General features: G+C 43.7%; 1 protein-coding gene across 1 annotated transcript in view; it reads right to left on the bottom strand.

The window, feature by feature from the left end:
- The window catches only part of DLGAP3 (DLG associated protein 3), a 58,737-nt gene that overhangs the window by 11,006 nt on the left and 29,878 nt on the right, over positions 1-17,853 (bottom strand). Inside the window, exons 6-8 of the mRNA XM_045548303.1 lie at positions 6,916-7,129; positions 6,367-6,680; positions 5,874-5,959 (exon numbers count right to left, since the gene is read on the bottom strand). Coding sequence (XP_045404259.1) covers positions 5,874-5,959; positions 6,367-6,680; positions 6,916-7,129 — 614 coding nt within the window. The remainder of the gene's footprint in view (positions 1-5,873; positions 5,960-6,366; positions 6,681-6,915; positions 7,130-17,853) is intronic.

Here is a 17,853-nt window from a genome sequence, read left to right as displayed (position 1 = left end):
TCCCTCCTCAGCCCACCCCGCCCAGATCTTACCAAGCACCTGCACGAGAGCAAGGAAGATCACACTCTCTGCCTGTCCCTGGCCTTCCCTGACATCCACTCCAAAATACTTCTCAAATGGGTCCACTTCTCTCTGCATCCTCTGCTATTAGCCCAGTCTAGTCTAGCCCAGTCCACTGATCAATACAGCATGCTGAACCAACTTAGGAAGCCCCACACCCCAAACACATGGAAATGCTGGATGAAATAAAATCAAAAAGGTGTTTTTGCTACTATGCCAAGCTTGAAAATAGGAAAGAGAAATCTTCAGATACCAAAAGCAAAAAGGAAATTCAAAATCTGAGTAGTGAGAGAGGGTTCTAAGCCAAGTGAGCCACAGGGACATCGGGCCAGACATATGCTAGAGGCTAGAAGGAAATGCCGAGGGAGGATGAGAGGAGAGACCCCAAACCTGTGCACCATGAGGAGCTGGAAGGAGACCCCGTGCAGAAAGCCAGCAGCCAAGAAGGTCTGTTTCATTTACAAACCTGGACTAGAAAATTCATGCTAGTGATCCAGGAATGTGGTCTGGAAGTGGGATGCAGGGAAATCAGAACATTAAGGCAGCTTTGTGGGGAGGTGTGGGGTTCACAAGGAATGCAAGAAACCTCAAGCTGAGATACTAACTTTAAAACTGGTCCCAAGCTCAAGCAGTACGTCAGCATGAAGGAAACTGAACCCATGAGGAAGGAGTGGGCTGTAAAAAACAATAGCGAACACTTAAATGCCTAAAACATGTTTGTAAATCTAAACGCCTAGCCCATAAGAGCCGCAACAGCAGCTGATTTAGCAGAGACTTTGAAAGAGGTGTAATCAAAATACCAGACAAATATAACGTGGAAGATGGGAGGAGAAAGTTAAGGAAATTGAAATGTTCCACCGTTTTTATTTTGTGCCTAAGAGGGCTAGAATTACTGACAATTTTAGATTTTATTAGAAAAATATGAAATTAAGTAAATCTGTGAAATTTGTAAAGGAAATCACTACTAAAATGTAAACTTCCAAAGCAGTGGAGGGAAGAAGAGAAATAAGCAGCTCAACAGGAAATAGAAAGCAGGAGAGGGAGGAGCAAAGAAAAACATGTCAACGAGAACATTTCTAAAGAGATGATAGAAATGAGTCCAAATCAGAAATCAGAATATATCTAGATGGATTAAATATGTCTACTCAACTCCAGCTACATATCACTGATAAGCAACACACCTAAAACATAAGGATAGAGGAAGGTTGGAAATAAAAGGATGGAAAAAGATATTAATATATCAGAAAATTAACCAAAAGAAAGCATTCATAGCAATAAAATCAGGCAAAAAATGACTCCAAGGCAAAAACCATTAATAAGGATGTAAAACAGTCTATTTAATGATAAAGGAGCCAACTCACAGAGAAGATACAACAATCATAAGCTTGAATGCTTATAAACTGCATACTCTCAAAAATTAATAAAGTTACTAGAGAAAATAATACACCTACCATTATGGAGACAGGATCTCACTCTGTCACCCAGGCTGGAGTGCAGTGTGCAATCATAGCTCACTACAGCCTCCAACTCTTGGGCTCAGGTGAACCTCCCATCTCAGACTCCTGGGTAGCTGAAACTATAGGTGTGCATCACCATGCCCAGCTAATATTTTTTTTTTCATTTTTCATAGAGATGGGTCTCACTATGTTGCCCAGGCTGGTCTCAAACTCCTGGCCTCAAGCAGTCCTCCTGCCTCAGCCTCCCAAAGTGTTGAGATTCCAGGTGTGAGCCACTGTGCCCAGCTGATGGGGAGAACTTTTTTAATGTAACTCTTTCAGAACTAGTAGATCAAATGTACCCAAAGAAAGCATAACCATTTGAAAAATATAATTTATAAGTTTGACCATATATATGATATATAATATATAGGATATATGTATCTCTGATGGAGGAAGCTTCAAAAAATTCTAAGGAATAAATGTAATACACACATATGCTATGACCACAATGCTGCAAATTCAGAAGTCAATAATATGCCAGGCACGGACTCTGTCTCAAAAAAAAATAAAGCAGTAGAAGAAAGGAAATATTAAATATTGCTCACCAAAACCAAAAATTACTTCTTTAAAAGACTAATAAAATACAATTTTAAAAGTATATTTAAATGATAAAATATACAAACCTCAGGCAAAGCTGATCAAGGAATAGAGGTAAGGCATAAATATATGGTATTAGGAAGAAAAAGGGAGCTATAACCTAGAGACACAATAAACACTTTATTATAATACTATGAGAAAGAATATTTTGTGCCAAAAATTTTGAAAACCACCAAAATTGACTCAACAAGAAAAATTTAATCAGAATAGATCAATAACCACTGAAGAAACTGAACCTGTAGTTTTAAAAGTTTATCCTATCCCAAAAAGGCATCAGGCATAGATAGTTTTATAGGCAAACTTTACCAAATCTTGATGAACAGATCATTCCTACTTTACACAAATTGTTCAAAAGAACAGAAACATAGAGAAAGCTACCAAATTCATTTTGAGTCTAACATAACCTTAATACCTGAACTGAATAACAACAATAAAAACAAAATTGTAGGCCAATATCACTTGTGAACATAGATATAAAAATCTTAAAGTAACAACTATTCAAAAATCTAGCAGTATATGTAAAAATAATATAGCAAGACTGTGACAAAAACTGCCAGAGCTCTGTGTATCCATCCTTGTCTTTGTCTTTAACCACACGAACTCTAATTCTTAGCTATGTACTTCATACCTTGCACACTGCTTCCCAGCAAAAAGACTATGCCTCACAGCCTCACTTGCAGCTAGGTGCCACCATGTGATGAGGTTTTAGCCGATGTGATGTAGGTTAAGATGTGTAACTTTCAGGAGGTCTTTTTTAAAATAAAGGACTGCATCTCTCTTCCTCCTTCCTCCTTCCCACTGCTCAGAATGTAGATTTGACTGGTGGAGCTTCAACTTCAGCTCCTTGGACACAAGGTGATGTACAACATAGAAGTGCCTGGAGTCCTAACACTGCCCTTCTTACCTCCAGGCTGTTTTTGTTGTTGTTGTTTGGTTTTTTGTTTAAGTGAGAAAGAAATACACTTAAGGTACTACTGAGGCTCTGTTATTCACAGCCAAATTTAATCCAAACTGGAAATGGGATCAAGCAGGATTCATCCCAGGAATGAAAGAATGGAAAAATCTATTGATATAATTCATCACATTACACATGGAAGGAGAAAATCTACAATCGTCTAAGTAGATTCTGAGAGAGCATACAATAATGTTCCATTTGAATTTTCTATTTAAAAAAATAAAAATAAAAACTCTTAGCCAACTAGGAATAGAAGTGAATTTCTCTAACCTGACAAATGGTATCCATCAAAATTTGTAGCAAACATCATCTTGAGAAGCATATCCACTAAAGTCAGGAATGGAATAAGCATGCTACTACTCAGCAGTGAACTAACTGGATGTCCTATTCAATGCATTATTACAAGAAAAATACATTTAAAATACAGATTTAAAAGGAATATCCTCATTTGCAGAAAAATAAATGACTATATAGAAAACCCATCATGATTTTCAGATAACCTATGAGACCTAGTAAGAGAAAGCAGGAAGGTCACTGAATACAAAATCCACACACAAAACATAAGTGTTGCCATATACTAGTAGTGCCCAATTATAAACTACAATAGAAAAAAAAGATGCCAATCACAATAGCTACCATAGTGTGAAACACCACCACCTTCTTCTGAATCATGAAAAATCCACCTTACTCATTTCCACTATTGTGTTCTTCAAATTCATTCTCCACTCAGCAGCTAGTGATCTTTTGTAAACATGAATTAGATCATGTTGCATTCCTTTAAAATTTAATGGCTACTCATTACTTGCAATTAGCTTCTAGTTCCTTATCATGCCCATGCTGGGCATGAGCTGGCCCCTGCCCATTCTCTCATTCCCTCCCTCATCACTCCCCCACCCCACTCTACACCAGCCACACGAACTTTCTGTCAAAGTCTTTCCTGCCCTAGCGCCTCCACATATGCTACTCCCTCTCCCTGGACCACTTTCCCCCCAAATCATCACCTGAGTGTTCCTAGTCATTCCACAAATTTCAGCTTAAATGTCACCTGCTTAATCTAAATAAGGTTCCTTCTCTCTTATCTCCCCCTTTTTTCTTTCACATTTCCACCATAGTGTGCAATAATATCCCATTACCCATTATACCATAATGCGTAATCATATTTTTATTCATGGATTATTTATTCATTGCCTCGATTTCCCTCTAGACCATAACTTTTATGAGGGTAAGACTCATGTCTTTGATGCTTCCCCAAGCATTTAACACAGTGTCCAGGAGCTATCATATAACAAATGCTTAATAAGTATTTGATGAATGAATGAATGAATGAATGAATGAACGACAGAGTTTGCTGATTTAGCAGGAGTGTCAGCTAGAATGCCTACTGCACTCTTCCCAGGATTGAGGCTTGTTAGGAGGAATGGGAGACCACCCCCCAGGGACCTATCTGGATAAGGGGGCAAAAAGCCTCTCAAGGGAGTGAGTAGGGACACATGGACTTGGTTTATGGTCCGTGGGGCAGGATTCAGAGCATAGCGTCGCACCCATCCATGACTCCTACCTCATCTTTCAAGAACTCAAGTCATGGATTTACAAATTGAGTAATCTTTATGGCATAGTAATCTGTGATCTGTAATCTTTATGGCATAGTAAGAGTTTGGGGGATGACAGCTTTAGGAATGATGGGGGCAACAGCTTTTTGCCACCCTTGATGAAGGCATTTACAGCCTCAGGAGCATAGGGAACTTCAGGGAACTAAGGCAGAAGGGGGGGGGGAATGGTGAATCCCACAGGGATCCCAAGAATATTTGATCAGGCACACACACAAGACATCCCCAGGGGTTCCTAGAAACAGTTGGGGGAACTTTGGGGAAAGTCTGAAGGCTCAACAATGGCAACTGGGAACACAGCTTCGAGGGGCTGCTGCTACTGGGACACTCCAGTGGGTACGGCCTGGGCAACTCAGATTACCATGAAACCCTAGGGCCAGTTCCAGGACAGTTCCCAGACACCGTATCTAGGGCCACTGGACTGACAGCATAGCAGCCTGGAGGGCAGAAGGCCACGGTGGCACTACTGCATGGTAATTAGAGAAAGTGTCTCCCCACACGCACCCAACAATGAGAGGACGCTTTCCAGTATTCCCTCCAGAGCTCACAACACTAATTCCTCAGTTGGAAATTAAGGAAGCAATGTTTCTGAGGCCACCTAATGCCAGAATTAGGCACTGGTAATTCTACTATCTCAGGTACACCACAGACTGAGGCATATAATAGGTACCCCCGACTGGTTAAATGCTTGTGTGAGCCAAGTGAGGAGGAGTGTTGTATCTGCCAGGGGCCCCTGAGAGGCAATCTTCCTGTTTATTTCTTTTTGAGCTCACATGCTTGTACACCACAGGATGTAATGAGGGATTGGAAGAATCCTGTTATCCCTGAGAAAGGACAATTGTTGGAGCCTTGCTCAGCACCTGCTTGTTACCTTTCCCTACCTCTCCTTTCCCTTGACCACTGTATAGCCCCTGCCTGCCTCTGAGCACCTGGGATGGGCCTGGGTACAAGGAGAATTCACGTTAGATCTGATGACTACTCTGGTGACATCTCTGCAGACTCCCTCTGTGGCTGCTCTGACTCCTCCCCAATGAAAAGGCCTGGTCTCACCTCCAGGAAGAGAGGGTGCACAGGGAGCCTGAGCCAGTGAGGACGTCATGCAGCCCTCTCTTCCCGTCCCCCAAGGAAGCCTGAGATGTCCCCGCTGTGACCTACCTCTTGTCCTCTTCCACCTGCACGCCGATGGAGTGGAACTCTCTTCGGCTCCTGTTCTCGGTGTCTGAGTCTGAGATAGTCTCCACCTGGAGGAAGGGAGGAGGGGTCAGTGACTGGGACTGGCCAAGGGACCAAAGCCCTTCCCAGGGAGAACGGCCAGCAGTGGCTGTGTCCCACACCAGCTGGCAGATCCTGCAAAGACAATCTGCCTGAACCAGATGCGAGACCCTGTAGGTCGGAGGCCTCAAGGTGGCCAGCCCTGGGCTCTGCTCTCTCCACTCGCCAGCAGGAGCCACGGCGCGAGGATGGGAGACAAGAGAGTGGGCTGGGCCTGGCGGGAGCTGCCCTGCCGACGACCAGGCGCGGGGTCTACTCGCAGCTCAAAGCACGCCAAGAGGAAAGGTCTACGTATCCAGAAGGCCCCTTCCACCCCCTCACCCCATCCCCCACGGGCCTGGGCACGGGCCTTCGTGGGCGCCTCCTCCTTGCCTACCTGCACCCCAATGGACGGCCGCCACTTCCGCTGCCGCGCCAGGCTCCGCAGCTCCTCCCTGCCAGGGATGGTCTTGATGATGAGAGTGGGGGGCTTGGGGCCGGCCCGGGGCGGCACCGGCGCCAGCTCCAGGGTGCGCGCGCCCACGGCGGGGCCGTCCAGCCCGTCGGCGGAGCTGCAGCGCCGGGCGGGGCCCTCGGCCGCGGAGAAGCTCTCGTGGGCGGAGTCGGTGCTGCTCTGGGCGGTGATGGAGATGCGGGGCGGGGCCTGGCTGCCCGGCGGGACGGGGGGCGGGGCCTTCCTGAAGTTGAAGGCTGCGGCTGGCGAACGCGGAGACCCGCGGTGAGAAAGGCGTGCCGGCAGGACCCGGCAGCCACGCGTGCCCCACGTGTGCCACCCAGAGGGCCAAGGGTCGTTCTCCCCGTCATCCGGCCCGGGGAGGTGAGCGACCTGCCCGGGGCCACACCGCACAGCCGAGGCGGTGGCCGGATCCCGACCCCGCGCGCCCTCCAACCTAGGGCCTGGCCGCGGCAGAGAGGGGGTACTCACAGGAGCCGGGCCTCCCTGAGACAGAGGCAGGGGCAGCAAGAAGGGGCAGGCAGTCGTCGTCTTGAGAGCAGCCGGCCTGGATGGCCCGGAGGTAGCTGTGGCTCCGCATGCGGAAACAGCCAGGCAGGTCCAGGGCGTCCACGGCCTGGGACTCAAGCTCCCCGAACACGGACCCGCACACGGCCTCCAGCTGCTGGTTCAACTCGTCGCTGAGCTGGAGGTAGGGGGTCGGGAGGACAGTTAGGAGGTGCTGGGATGGCGCGGGGTCGCAGAGGCGCTTTGCCTTAGGAATCGATCTAGATCTGCGTGGGCTGTGCCTCTGGGTGACTTTCTCCTGCATTTTTGGACTAAAAGAAACCCTCCCTCTGCAAGGTAAGATAGGGGCACCTCTGCCCTGTGCTGCTTCCCAGGCTCTAAACACCCCCACCCCCATCCCACTATGCCTCTCGCAGATGTCCAGCTGTACCCCAGGCTCCAGACCACCACGTTTTCCTCTCTACCTAGTTCCCCAGCCTCACGTTTCTCTCACCTGGCCCTGACAGAAAGGACCAGGGACCTGACATCCACCCTCTTGTCCAGTATGGGGGTGGGGACTGCAGGAGAGGACACCTTTTGTTTTATTATTTATAATCCACTACATTACAAAACTGATAGAAAGCAGCCTATAGAGATATATGCCAGGTGGCAGGACAGAAATCAATGGATCTGTGATGGAGCAAATGTTATTAACCTACAAGTGTTCCAAGCCTTCCTCCACCTTCTGCCCACAAACTACAGTTCTGGCTTGACTGGCAGGTTCCTTCCCTGCCCTCATCCTCTGAGGAAAGCTCAGCCATTGCTGGATAAGGTTCTTGTTTTTGTTTTTGGCATTTTGTGGTGGTGCAGAATCCATAGTGTTAAAAAAATTAAAGTCAGAAAAAAGCAAAACAAAAATTTTGTTCATGGACCCATGCTGCATGCCACCACGCTAACACTAAATACTCAACTTACATGAGAAAACTGGCACAGAGAAAAAATAAAGGCAGGAAAAGGTGGTGCCAGAGGTAATCTCTACACCCAAAACAGTGACAAAGTCCTGAACATTGCTCAGGATGTGCTCATATCTGACACTGAGCTTCCAAGTAGCCAAAGCATTGAGGAGCATGGCCTGAGCGTTGCCTGCATGGGCTATGGAGTGAGACCCACCTGGATTCAAGTGCTGGCTCTGCCACTTCCTAGCAGTGTGGCCTGGGGAAGTTAAAGTTTTGGGGCCTCAGTTTGCTGACCTGTCAAATGAAAGTGATAGGGGTACCATCTTGATAGGGCTATTGGAGGACTCAGAAAAACGTGAGGCACGTGGTGCGGGAACTGGCACACAGCAAATCCTCAGATAGTGGCATGTGAAGGTCTCAAGGCCTTCCTGGTAAACACGGGGCAGGTTTCCATGAGAACCACAACTATTCCTGTCACTAAGCCTAAGAGAAATTCCCCTGCGGATGGTTATGTAGAGGCCACTGGATAAAGTCATGGACAAGGTCCTCAGTAGCATCCCACAGTGAATGTAACAGCAAATATCCTACAGCTGCATCTTACAACATCTCCCTGGAAAGAGTCATGGCATCATATTTATGTGCAGTCAACAGAGGCTCAAAGGAGTGGCTTGATCCACATGTAAAATGCAGCTCAATGTTTCATAACTCAGCCTCCAAAACCTGATTTCACTAGATTCTACCTCAAATAGAGCAGAAATTTCCATTCCATTCTACTAACGAGCAAACAAAGAGAGGGCACATGAATTGTCCAAAGTAAAGCTGAAATTGAATGCCGTGTTTCCTGGCTCACATGTAAGGCTGACTGAGCATCAGAATCTCCTGGGGAGGTTAGTAAACCTACATTAATTCAGGCCCCAGCCCTACAATCTGAACCCAGGCCTCTCTAACTATATGCTTCCCCCCCCCCCCCTTTGGCTGCTTGGAAGCTCAGAGCCAAATTTGCTGGAGATTTAGATTCAGTGGTTCTAATGTGGGCCCAGTAACTAAGAACTGTCTGGTCTTCTTTCTGCAGCTTTTTCTGAAGGAATTTCATTGTAAATGTATAGAAATCACAGGCCATGGAAAAATCAATCCAAGATCCTGTAGAATTTAAGTTTGACTGGCACAAGCCACACTTGTGTGGCAGCTGTGGCGCTCACCATGACTCCTTGGAGTCTACCTCTCAGTCTTTCTATTTCTGGACTCTGGGGCACCAAGGACAACAGTTGCTAAGGTATTTCCTGAAACTCAGGAACTGAACTAACTCCCGCTATTTCTGGGTTAAGCTCAAGACACTCCCCAACTAAAACAAATCCAGCCCAGAGAGTCCTTCGTGAAGCACAGGGGAGCTGATCTAACCCCAGCAGAGAGCATTCTGGTCTCGAGTCTGGATACCAGGCCTGGAAGGAATCTCACTCTGTAGTATATTTCCTTATCTCCAGCCCTCTTCTGTGTGCAAAGCACTAGGCATACTATCTGGCATATAGTAGATGCTCAGTAAACATTAGCTACTTCTATTAGTGACAATAGGTTCTTAAATCACAGTGACAATGCCACTAAGAATGAGAGGCCTCTTTTTCCCAGGGATCATAGGCTCTTGAAATCCCACCTGTAGGCTATACCCACAATCAACTCTATTGGAGGCAGATAGAGGGAGGATGAGCACCTCCCTGGGGCCAAACACCTTCCAGCTCAACTGACCAAGGGAATCTTCTGGGGTTCCAACAAGGGACCAGGACCCAAAGGAAACACAGACTCATACAGAGTCTCAGATGACTATTACACCCAAATTGATCTTTACTATATTACGAGTATGAAATTTCAGCATCGTACTGTGAATACTCCCATTATCCCTGCACTGATTTCCACCCTGCTTCTCCCAACCCCCACTCGCAGGAGAGTCAAAGTCAAAGAATCCTCTTGGGATGAGGTTCTTAGCCTTTCTCCAAATCAGACTCAGCATCAGTAGCCATTTCCATGCTCATGGAATATTTAGAGAAAAATACTTTGTGTCTAATTGAATACTGTCCATTCTAGAGTTGGTGGGCCCAGCTGGGGCCAGGCCATATCCTGCATACTTTACATATGTTATTTAGTTTAGATAACCTTTGGAAAACTCTCCCATTTCAAAACACTGGATAAAATATAACAAACGTTGTTTTATATGCATAGCTGAGCTCACAAGAAAGCAAGATAAGTCCCCAGGGAACAAAAGCAAAGAGGAGACTGGAAAATCAGAATATTAACTGTGTGAGCCAATGCTGCAAACAGCCCAGGAGGCAGGAGGTGGGGGCAGGGGCTGCTGGTCTCAGTAACCAAAAGGCTTAGGTTTTAACACCCACTCGGGCACAGGAGGAAGGCTTTGGGCCCACATGAAGCATGGAATTGGAAATAAGAACCTGCAGGAAGCTAGGGAAGGGGAACACTTTGAAGAAAATGTAGACTAGAAAAAAAAATCAATCATCACCACAGGCTGATGACAGGAAGCTGGTCTGTGGTACAGGGCCTGGGGGGAGGGGAAAGGAGACAACTCACCTAAGAATGTGTGCCACCAGCTGGTGCTCACACAGACACAGGACTGTGTATCCGCATGAACCCGCAAGGGCCAAACCCCCCAAATTAAAAGTTAACATAAAATAGTCCCAGACCAGGGATGTTCTAACAGAAGCAATTGCAAAATATTTCCTGGGGGGACCTACTCCTAACCCAGGCTGCGCAGGCTTCCCCCATATAAAGGAGGATGAGTGAACTGTGTGGTGACAACCTCTGGCCCAGTCCCCAGTGACCTCCACCTCCTGCCACTCACACCCTTGTGTAATCCCTTCCTCATGAGTGTAGGCTGGACTCACTGGCCCACTTCTAATGAGCAGAATATGGCAGACACAAGGGATCTCACTTCTGAGATTAGGGTACAGACTGTGGTTTCCATCTTAGACTCTCTCTCTCTCTCTCTCTCTCTCTCTGAGAGCCTTTGCTCTGAGAGAGGCAAGCTGCTATGTTGTGAGTAGCCTGTGGTGAGTCTCACATGACAAGAAACTGATGTCACTGGCCACCAGGCAGCGAGGATCTGAGACCTGCCAACAGCCATATGAGTGACCATGGCAGCGGATCTTCCCCCAAGCAAGCCTTGCGATGGACGGCTGAAGTCCTGGCCCACCCTTGAGTGCAGCTTTGTGAGACACCTGACCCAGGTGGCACCCAGCCAAGCTGCGCTCAGATTCTGGACTCACAGAAAGTGTGAGATAATAAATATGTGTTGTTTTAAGAGCCTGCATTTGAGGATAACTTATTACACAGCAATAGATAACGAATTCAAACTGTGACATAAATGAGGACTGAATTTTATCGAGTTAAGCCATTGAAGATTCAAAGTTTCTTTGGTACAGCAGCTAGTGTTGCCTCAACTAAAACAAAATAGCTTTTAAACTATGATTAAAAGTTGTAAGACTTTGTTTTTTTTATTTTTTATGTCTTTGCAAATTCAGCAGACAGAAAAAAGTTCTAAGACTTTAAAGGTAAAACTGAAAACATAAGAAGACAATAAAAGCTTAGAAAAAAGACTGGAAAGATTTAAAAAGAAATCAAATCAGATTTCTAGAAATGAAAAAAAAGTCAGTGAAATTAAAAACACAATGGATGAGTTAATAGCGGATGAGACACAACTGAAGAGAAAATTAATGAACTGGAAGATACACCTGAAGAACTTACCCAGAAGGCAGCATAGAGAGGCAGAGATAGAAGCTACAAAGAAGAAATTAAGAAACATAGGAAAGAATAAGAAGGTCCCACATACAACTAATAGAAGTTCCAGAAGGAGAGACTAGATGGGATATGGAAACGGCAATATTTAAAGAGATAATTATAGTGGTTGAGAATTTTCCAGACTTCTGACTTCAGACATGACAAAGTGAGAAAGATGTTGAATCCTATAGCCCAAACCAACTACAAAGCTCAACAAAACTGTCAAAAGTAACCATTTTCACTCTAAAAATCAATCAAAGGCATACAACAACAACAAAAAACATTTATTCACAAAAATTACTGAACTTTTGGTAAGAATAGCATGACTCTGTGGTATCCTTGCCTGAGGCTGCTCCCATTCCCCAAGCCCCCAGCTCTATCAGTTGCAATAGTTCAGCAAGGGTGGTGCATGCTGTGAAAATCCGTTGCTTTACTGCCCCTGCCAGAGGGTCCACTGAATTTGGAGCATTGTCAGTATCAAGAACAGAGAGGGCCCGCAGCATTGCCAGGCTGAGGTTTTGGCACTGTTTGGAACAAGCAGTAGACTGGTAGACTAGCCAGAGACTTGACAGGAATTCTAGGGGAGTGAAACAGACATGGGGGTTTGATAAGCTCTCCAAATATCTTAGGTTAACTAGAGGCTGGGTGAATGCACAGCAGAGACCAGAGAGGCTCTGAGCCATGCACACGTCCCTTGCCAATGGAACCTGTATTCATGTGCAGATGAAACACAAAAGAGCCTCGTGAAGAGTAAAAGTCAGGGCAGTCTTGAAAACAACCTGAAATTTGCCCTCCCCAGCCCATACATACATAGAACAACAGACAAATAAAGGAAGCCTTACTGGCCTGAAGTTTTTGAGCACAACCTCTGACAAATCTTTGGCTGAACAGTAAGCTATGCAGATACAGGGGTAACCCCTAGGAAACCAAGCTGAAAAAGGAAAAAACCTGAGTGAATTTACCAGATGCTGCATTTTGCAGGGAAGACAGATTTCACAGGTTTAGTCCAGGAGGAGTTAACAAACAAATAAACAAAGCAATAACAATCTTTAAGAAGGAAAAGCAAAAATCCAGAGTTGCTGTACTATGTAACCTAAAATGTTCAGTAGTCAACAAAAACTTATGAGACATGCAAATAAATAAGAAAATGTTAATGTACTTAAATGCTGGATTTATCAGACAAAGACTACAAAGCAGCTATTATAAATATATTCAAAGAACTAAAGGAAACCATATTTAAAGATTTAAAGGAAAGCATGACAATGACTTCATGAATACAAATCACAACAAAGACATAAAGGTTTTCTCTTTAAAAATAAGAAACAGGCCAGGCACGGTGGCTCACGCCTGTAATCCTAGCACTCTGGGAGGCCGAGGCGGGTGGATTGCTCGAGGTCAGGAGTTAGAGACCAGCCTCAGCAAGAGCGAGACCCCATCTCTACTAAAAATAGAAAGGAATTATCTGGACAACTAAAATATATATAGAGAAAAAATTAGCCGGGCATGGTGGCACATGCCTGTAGTCCCAGCTACTGGGGAGGCTGAGGCAGTAGGATCGCTTAAGCCCAGGAGTTTGAGGTTGCTGTGAGCTAGGCTGATGCCACGGCACTCACTCTAGCCCAGGCAACACAGCGAGACTCTGTCTCAAAAAAAAAAAAAAAGAAACAAATGGAAATTCTGGAGCTGAAAAGTACAATAAATAAAACAAAAAGTTTATTAGAGGGGCTTAACATAAGAAATCATCAGTAAACCTGAAGATAGATCAGTATAAATCACCCAGTATGAAGAATGGAGAGAAAAAAGATTGAATAGAAATGAACAGAGAGGCTCAGAGACCTATGAGACAACTTCAAGCATACCAATATATGTGTAATGGAAGTCCCAGAAGAAGAAGAAAAAAAAAATAAGAGAGAGTTAGGGGCTGAAAAAACATGTTTAAAGAAATAATGGCCAGGCCGGGCGTGGTGGCTCACGCCTGTAATCCTAGCACTCTGGGAGGCCGAGGCAGGTGGATTGCTCGAGGTCAGGAGTTCGAGACCAGCCTGAGTGAGACCCCATCTCTACTAAAAATAGAAAGAAATTATCTGGCCAACTAAAAATATATATATATATAAAAAATTAGCTGGGCATAGTGGCACATGCTTGTAGTCCCAGCTACTCGGGAGGCAGAGGCAGTTAGGATCGCTTAAGCCGAGGAGTTTGAGGTTGCTGTGAGCTAGGCTGACACCACAGCACTCACTCTAGCCCGGGCAACAAAGTGAGACTCTGTCTCAAAAAAAAAAAAAGAAAAGAAATAATGGCCAAAAACTTTCCAAATCTGATTTTTTAAAAAATATGAACTATGGATCAAAGAAGATCAATGAACCTAAAGTAGGTTAAACACTAAGTGATCCATATTTAAACACATTACAATCAAAATGTTGAAAGCTGAAGACAAAGAAAATCTTTTTCTTTCTTTTTTTTGAAACAAAGTCTTGCTCTGTTGCTAAGGCTGGAGTGTAGTGGCACAATCTTAACTCACTGCAGCCTCAAACACCTGGGTGATCACCTTAAGTGATCATCCTGCCTCAGCCTCCTGAGTAGCTGGGACTATAGACATGTTACCACACCTGGCTAATTTTAAAATTATTTTTAGAGACAGGATCTTGCTATGTTGCCCATGCTGGTCTCAAACTCCTGGCCTCAAGCAATCCTCCCACCTCAGCCTCTGAGTACATGGGATTACAGGCATGAGCACCACAACTGCGTACATAACTTGGCTTTTCATCAGAACAACACAACACGAGAAGGCAGTGGAATAATATATTCAAAGTGCCGAAAGAAAAAAAAAAAACCATCAACCAGGAATTCTATATCAAGCAAACTATCCTTAAAAAAGAAAAAAAAGTAAAAATAAAGACATTTCCAGATAAATATAGACTGAAGAATTTATTACCAGAAGACCTATCTTACAAGAAATACTAACACTGATAGTATTTCTTACCTTAGATTCAAAATACAAATAGGTTGAAGATAAAAGAAGGGAAAAAAGATGCACCATGCTAACAGTAACCATGAGAGAATTTTCTAGAATTGATGAAAGATATGAATCCTGAGATTTAGGGAGAACACACTCAAAAATATCACAATGAAACTGCAGAATACCGAAATCAAAACAAGATCTTAACAGCAACCAGAGAGAAATGAAAATTACCTCTAAGACAATCAGGTTGACAGCAGGCTTCTTAATAGCAACAATAGAAAACAAAGGAATATCTTCAAAACACTGAGAGAAAATGAATCTTGACCTAGAATCCCCCATAAGGTAAACTATATCAAATAGTGAAGGTAAAATAGGTTTTTTATTAAAGACAGAGTTTGCTTCTTAGAAACAGTCACTAAGAGCGTACTAAAGAATGTACTTAAGGAGGCAGGAATGAGATTCAAGACAGGCATAGTGAGGACGAAAAAAGGTAAAGATGTGAGCATATATAATCAAGTACTAATAACATAAAAAGTAACAACAATAAAGACTAATCTGAGAGGTTGAAAGGTGAAAACTAAAATACTAGGCAACAAGTACATATAAGAAGGGAAAAGACCATCAAATTTAAAGTGCCCTAGGAGCACTTAAGTATTTGTGGTGATGGATATGTTAATTAGCTTGATTTAATTACTTCACATTTTATTCATAAATCCTAACATTGCTTTGTACACCATAAATATACATAACTACAATTTGCCAAATTACAATAAAAACAAAAAGTAAAAGAAATCAAAGAAGAACTAAATAAGTGGATAGACATCCAATGTTCACCTTAGTAATACTTAATATTGTTAAAACCACAACATACTGGGCTACACAGTGAGACCCCCCACCTCTACAAAAAATTAAAAAATTAGCAGGGCATGGTGGCCTGCAACTATAGTTCCACTACTGGGGAGACTGAGGCAGGAGGATGGCTTGAGCACAGAAGTTCGAGGCTACAGCAAGCTATGGTAAGCTGGGCGCAGTGGCTCATGCCTGTACCCTAACACTCTGGGAGGTCAAGGCAAGAAGACTGCTTGAGCTCAGGAGTTCAAGACCAACCTGAGCAAGAGTGAGACCCCGTCTCTACTAAAAATAGAAAAATTAGCCAGGCGTGGTGGTGCGTGATTGTAGTCCCACCTACTTGGGAGGCTGAGGCAGTAGGATCTCTTGAGCCCAGGAGTTTGAGGTTGCAGTGAGCTACGATGACACCACTGCACACTGCACTCTACCCACAGTGACAGAGTGAGACTCTGTCTCCAGGAAAAAAAAAAAAAAGAACACGATATCCCATAAATTGATCTACAGAATCAATGCAATCTCTCAAATTCCCAAATATATTTTTTATATAAATCAACAAGCTTCCCCCAAATCCATATGTATATGCAAAGGAAACACAAGTCACAAAGCAATCTTTTAAGGAGTAACAAAATCCTATGATTTAAACTTACTGAAGTCAATCATCACTACAAAGTTACAGTAATCAAAGCATAAGGTAATAGCAGAAGGGCAAATTCATGCAGACTAATGGAATAGATTTGAAGGTTCAGTAATAAACACATGCATTTATGATAAGCCAATTTTGATAAAAGGGCCAAGAAATTCTAATGAGAAAAGAAAAGTCTTTCCAACAAATGATGCTGGGAAAATTGGATATCCACATGCAAAAGGATTAAGTTGGACCCCTAACTCAAATCACACACCAAAAAAACAGAAATACTAAAAATGAATCATACACCAAAATGTAGGTGTTAAAACTACAAAATTCTTAGGAAAGACATTAGACTAATTTTTTATGATCTTGGATTAGGCAACATTTTCTTAAGTTCTACACCAAAACCACAATCAAGAAGAGAAAAATTGATGAATTAAACTTTGCCAAATTTAAAATGTTTTGTTCTTCAAGCAAAAATGAAAAATTTGAAATACAGTTCACCAAATGGGACAAACCACCCCAACTGACAACTTGATATCAGATTTCTAGCCTCCAGAATTAGGGGAAAATAAATTTTTATTTCTAAAGAAAAGAAAGAAGGGAAGAGGTCATCAAAATTAAACTGTCCTAAGGTCTTTTCATCGTTCGGGTTAGGGTAGAAAAAATTGTCAGCTTCAGACTTTAAATATGCACATTAAAACTATAAGGCTAACCACAAAGAATAAATAGAATATATAACCACCAAACCAGGGTGGGATTTGGCAAGGAGAAGAATAAGGGAAAACTCAATCAAACCAAAAGAAAGCAGCAAAAGAGTAGAAAAGCATCACCCAAAAAGCAGGACAAAGAGAAGGCACAAATAAGATGATAGAAATAAATCCAAGCATATCCGCAATCACAATAAATATAAATGTACTAAACTCTCCAGCAATTATCAGAATGGATACAAGGCAAAATCTAGCTATAAACTATTTACATAAAACATACCGGGAACATAACAGACAAAAAGCTTTAAAAGGATGGAAAAAAATGTTCTAGGCAAATACTAAACAAAAAATAGACTTAAGAGAAAAAAAGCGTTATTAGAGATAATAATAGAGTGACATCTCTGGCACTTTAAACCTATTTCCTCTTCTGTAAAGCAGGGATAATAAGCCACACCTCCAGGCTAAATATGTCAAGCGTATGTGAAGATGGATAGTGAAAAGTGCTATAGGGAAGAGGAGGAGGAGGAGGAGGAGGAGGAGGAGGAAGATGACGACAGCACAGCGAAAGGGGAAAGGAAATGTTGGGAGGGAGAGTTAAATTACAATTTTAGAACATTTGGGAAAAGACCTGAAAGAAGTGAGGACGTGATCCACGGGCATGCCTGGGAAGCAGACATCCAGGCAGAGGTAAAGCCAAATGCACAGGCCCTAAGGCTAGAGCACACCTGTGGGGTCAGGAGCAGCAGGGGGCTTAGTGCGGCTGGAGTGGGAGGGAGGGGAACAGTGTTAGGAGAGGAACTCAGAGGTAGCTCTGGCCAGGTCACATGGGGCCTTGTAAGTCATAGTCAAGTCCTTGACATTTACTCTGAGCAAGGTGAGGGTTTTGAGCTGAAGAGTGAGCCAATGCGATTATATATTTTAATGACCACTCTGGCTATAGAGAGAGGATGAAGTAGAGCAAGGGCAAATACAGGAGACCAACCAGAAGGCAGCGCCGCAGTCCAAGCAAAAGGACGTGGTGACTGGACTGGATTGGTA

The sequence above is a fragment of the Lemur catta genome, chromosome 3, assembly GCF_020740605.2.
Source record: "Lemur catta isolate mLemCat1 chromosome 3, mLemCat1.pri, whole genome shotgun sequence".
NCBI lineage: Eukaryota > Metazoa > Chordata > Mammalia > Primates > Lemuridae > Lemur > Lemur catta.
The sequence above is the reverse complement of the archived record's forward strand: the minus strand, read 5'-3'. Positions and strand labels throughout refer to the sequence as shown.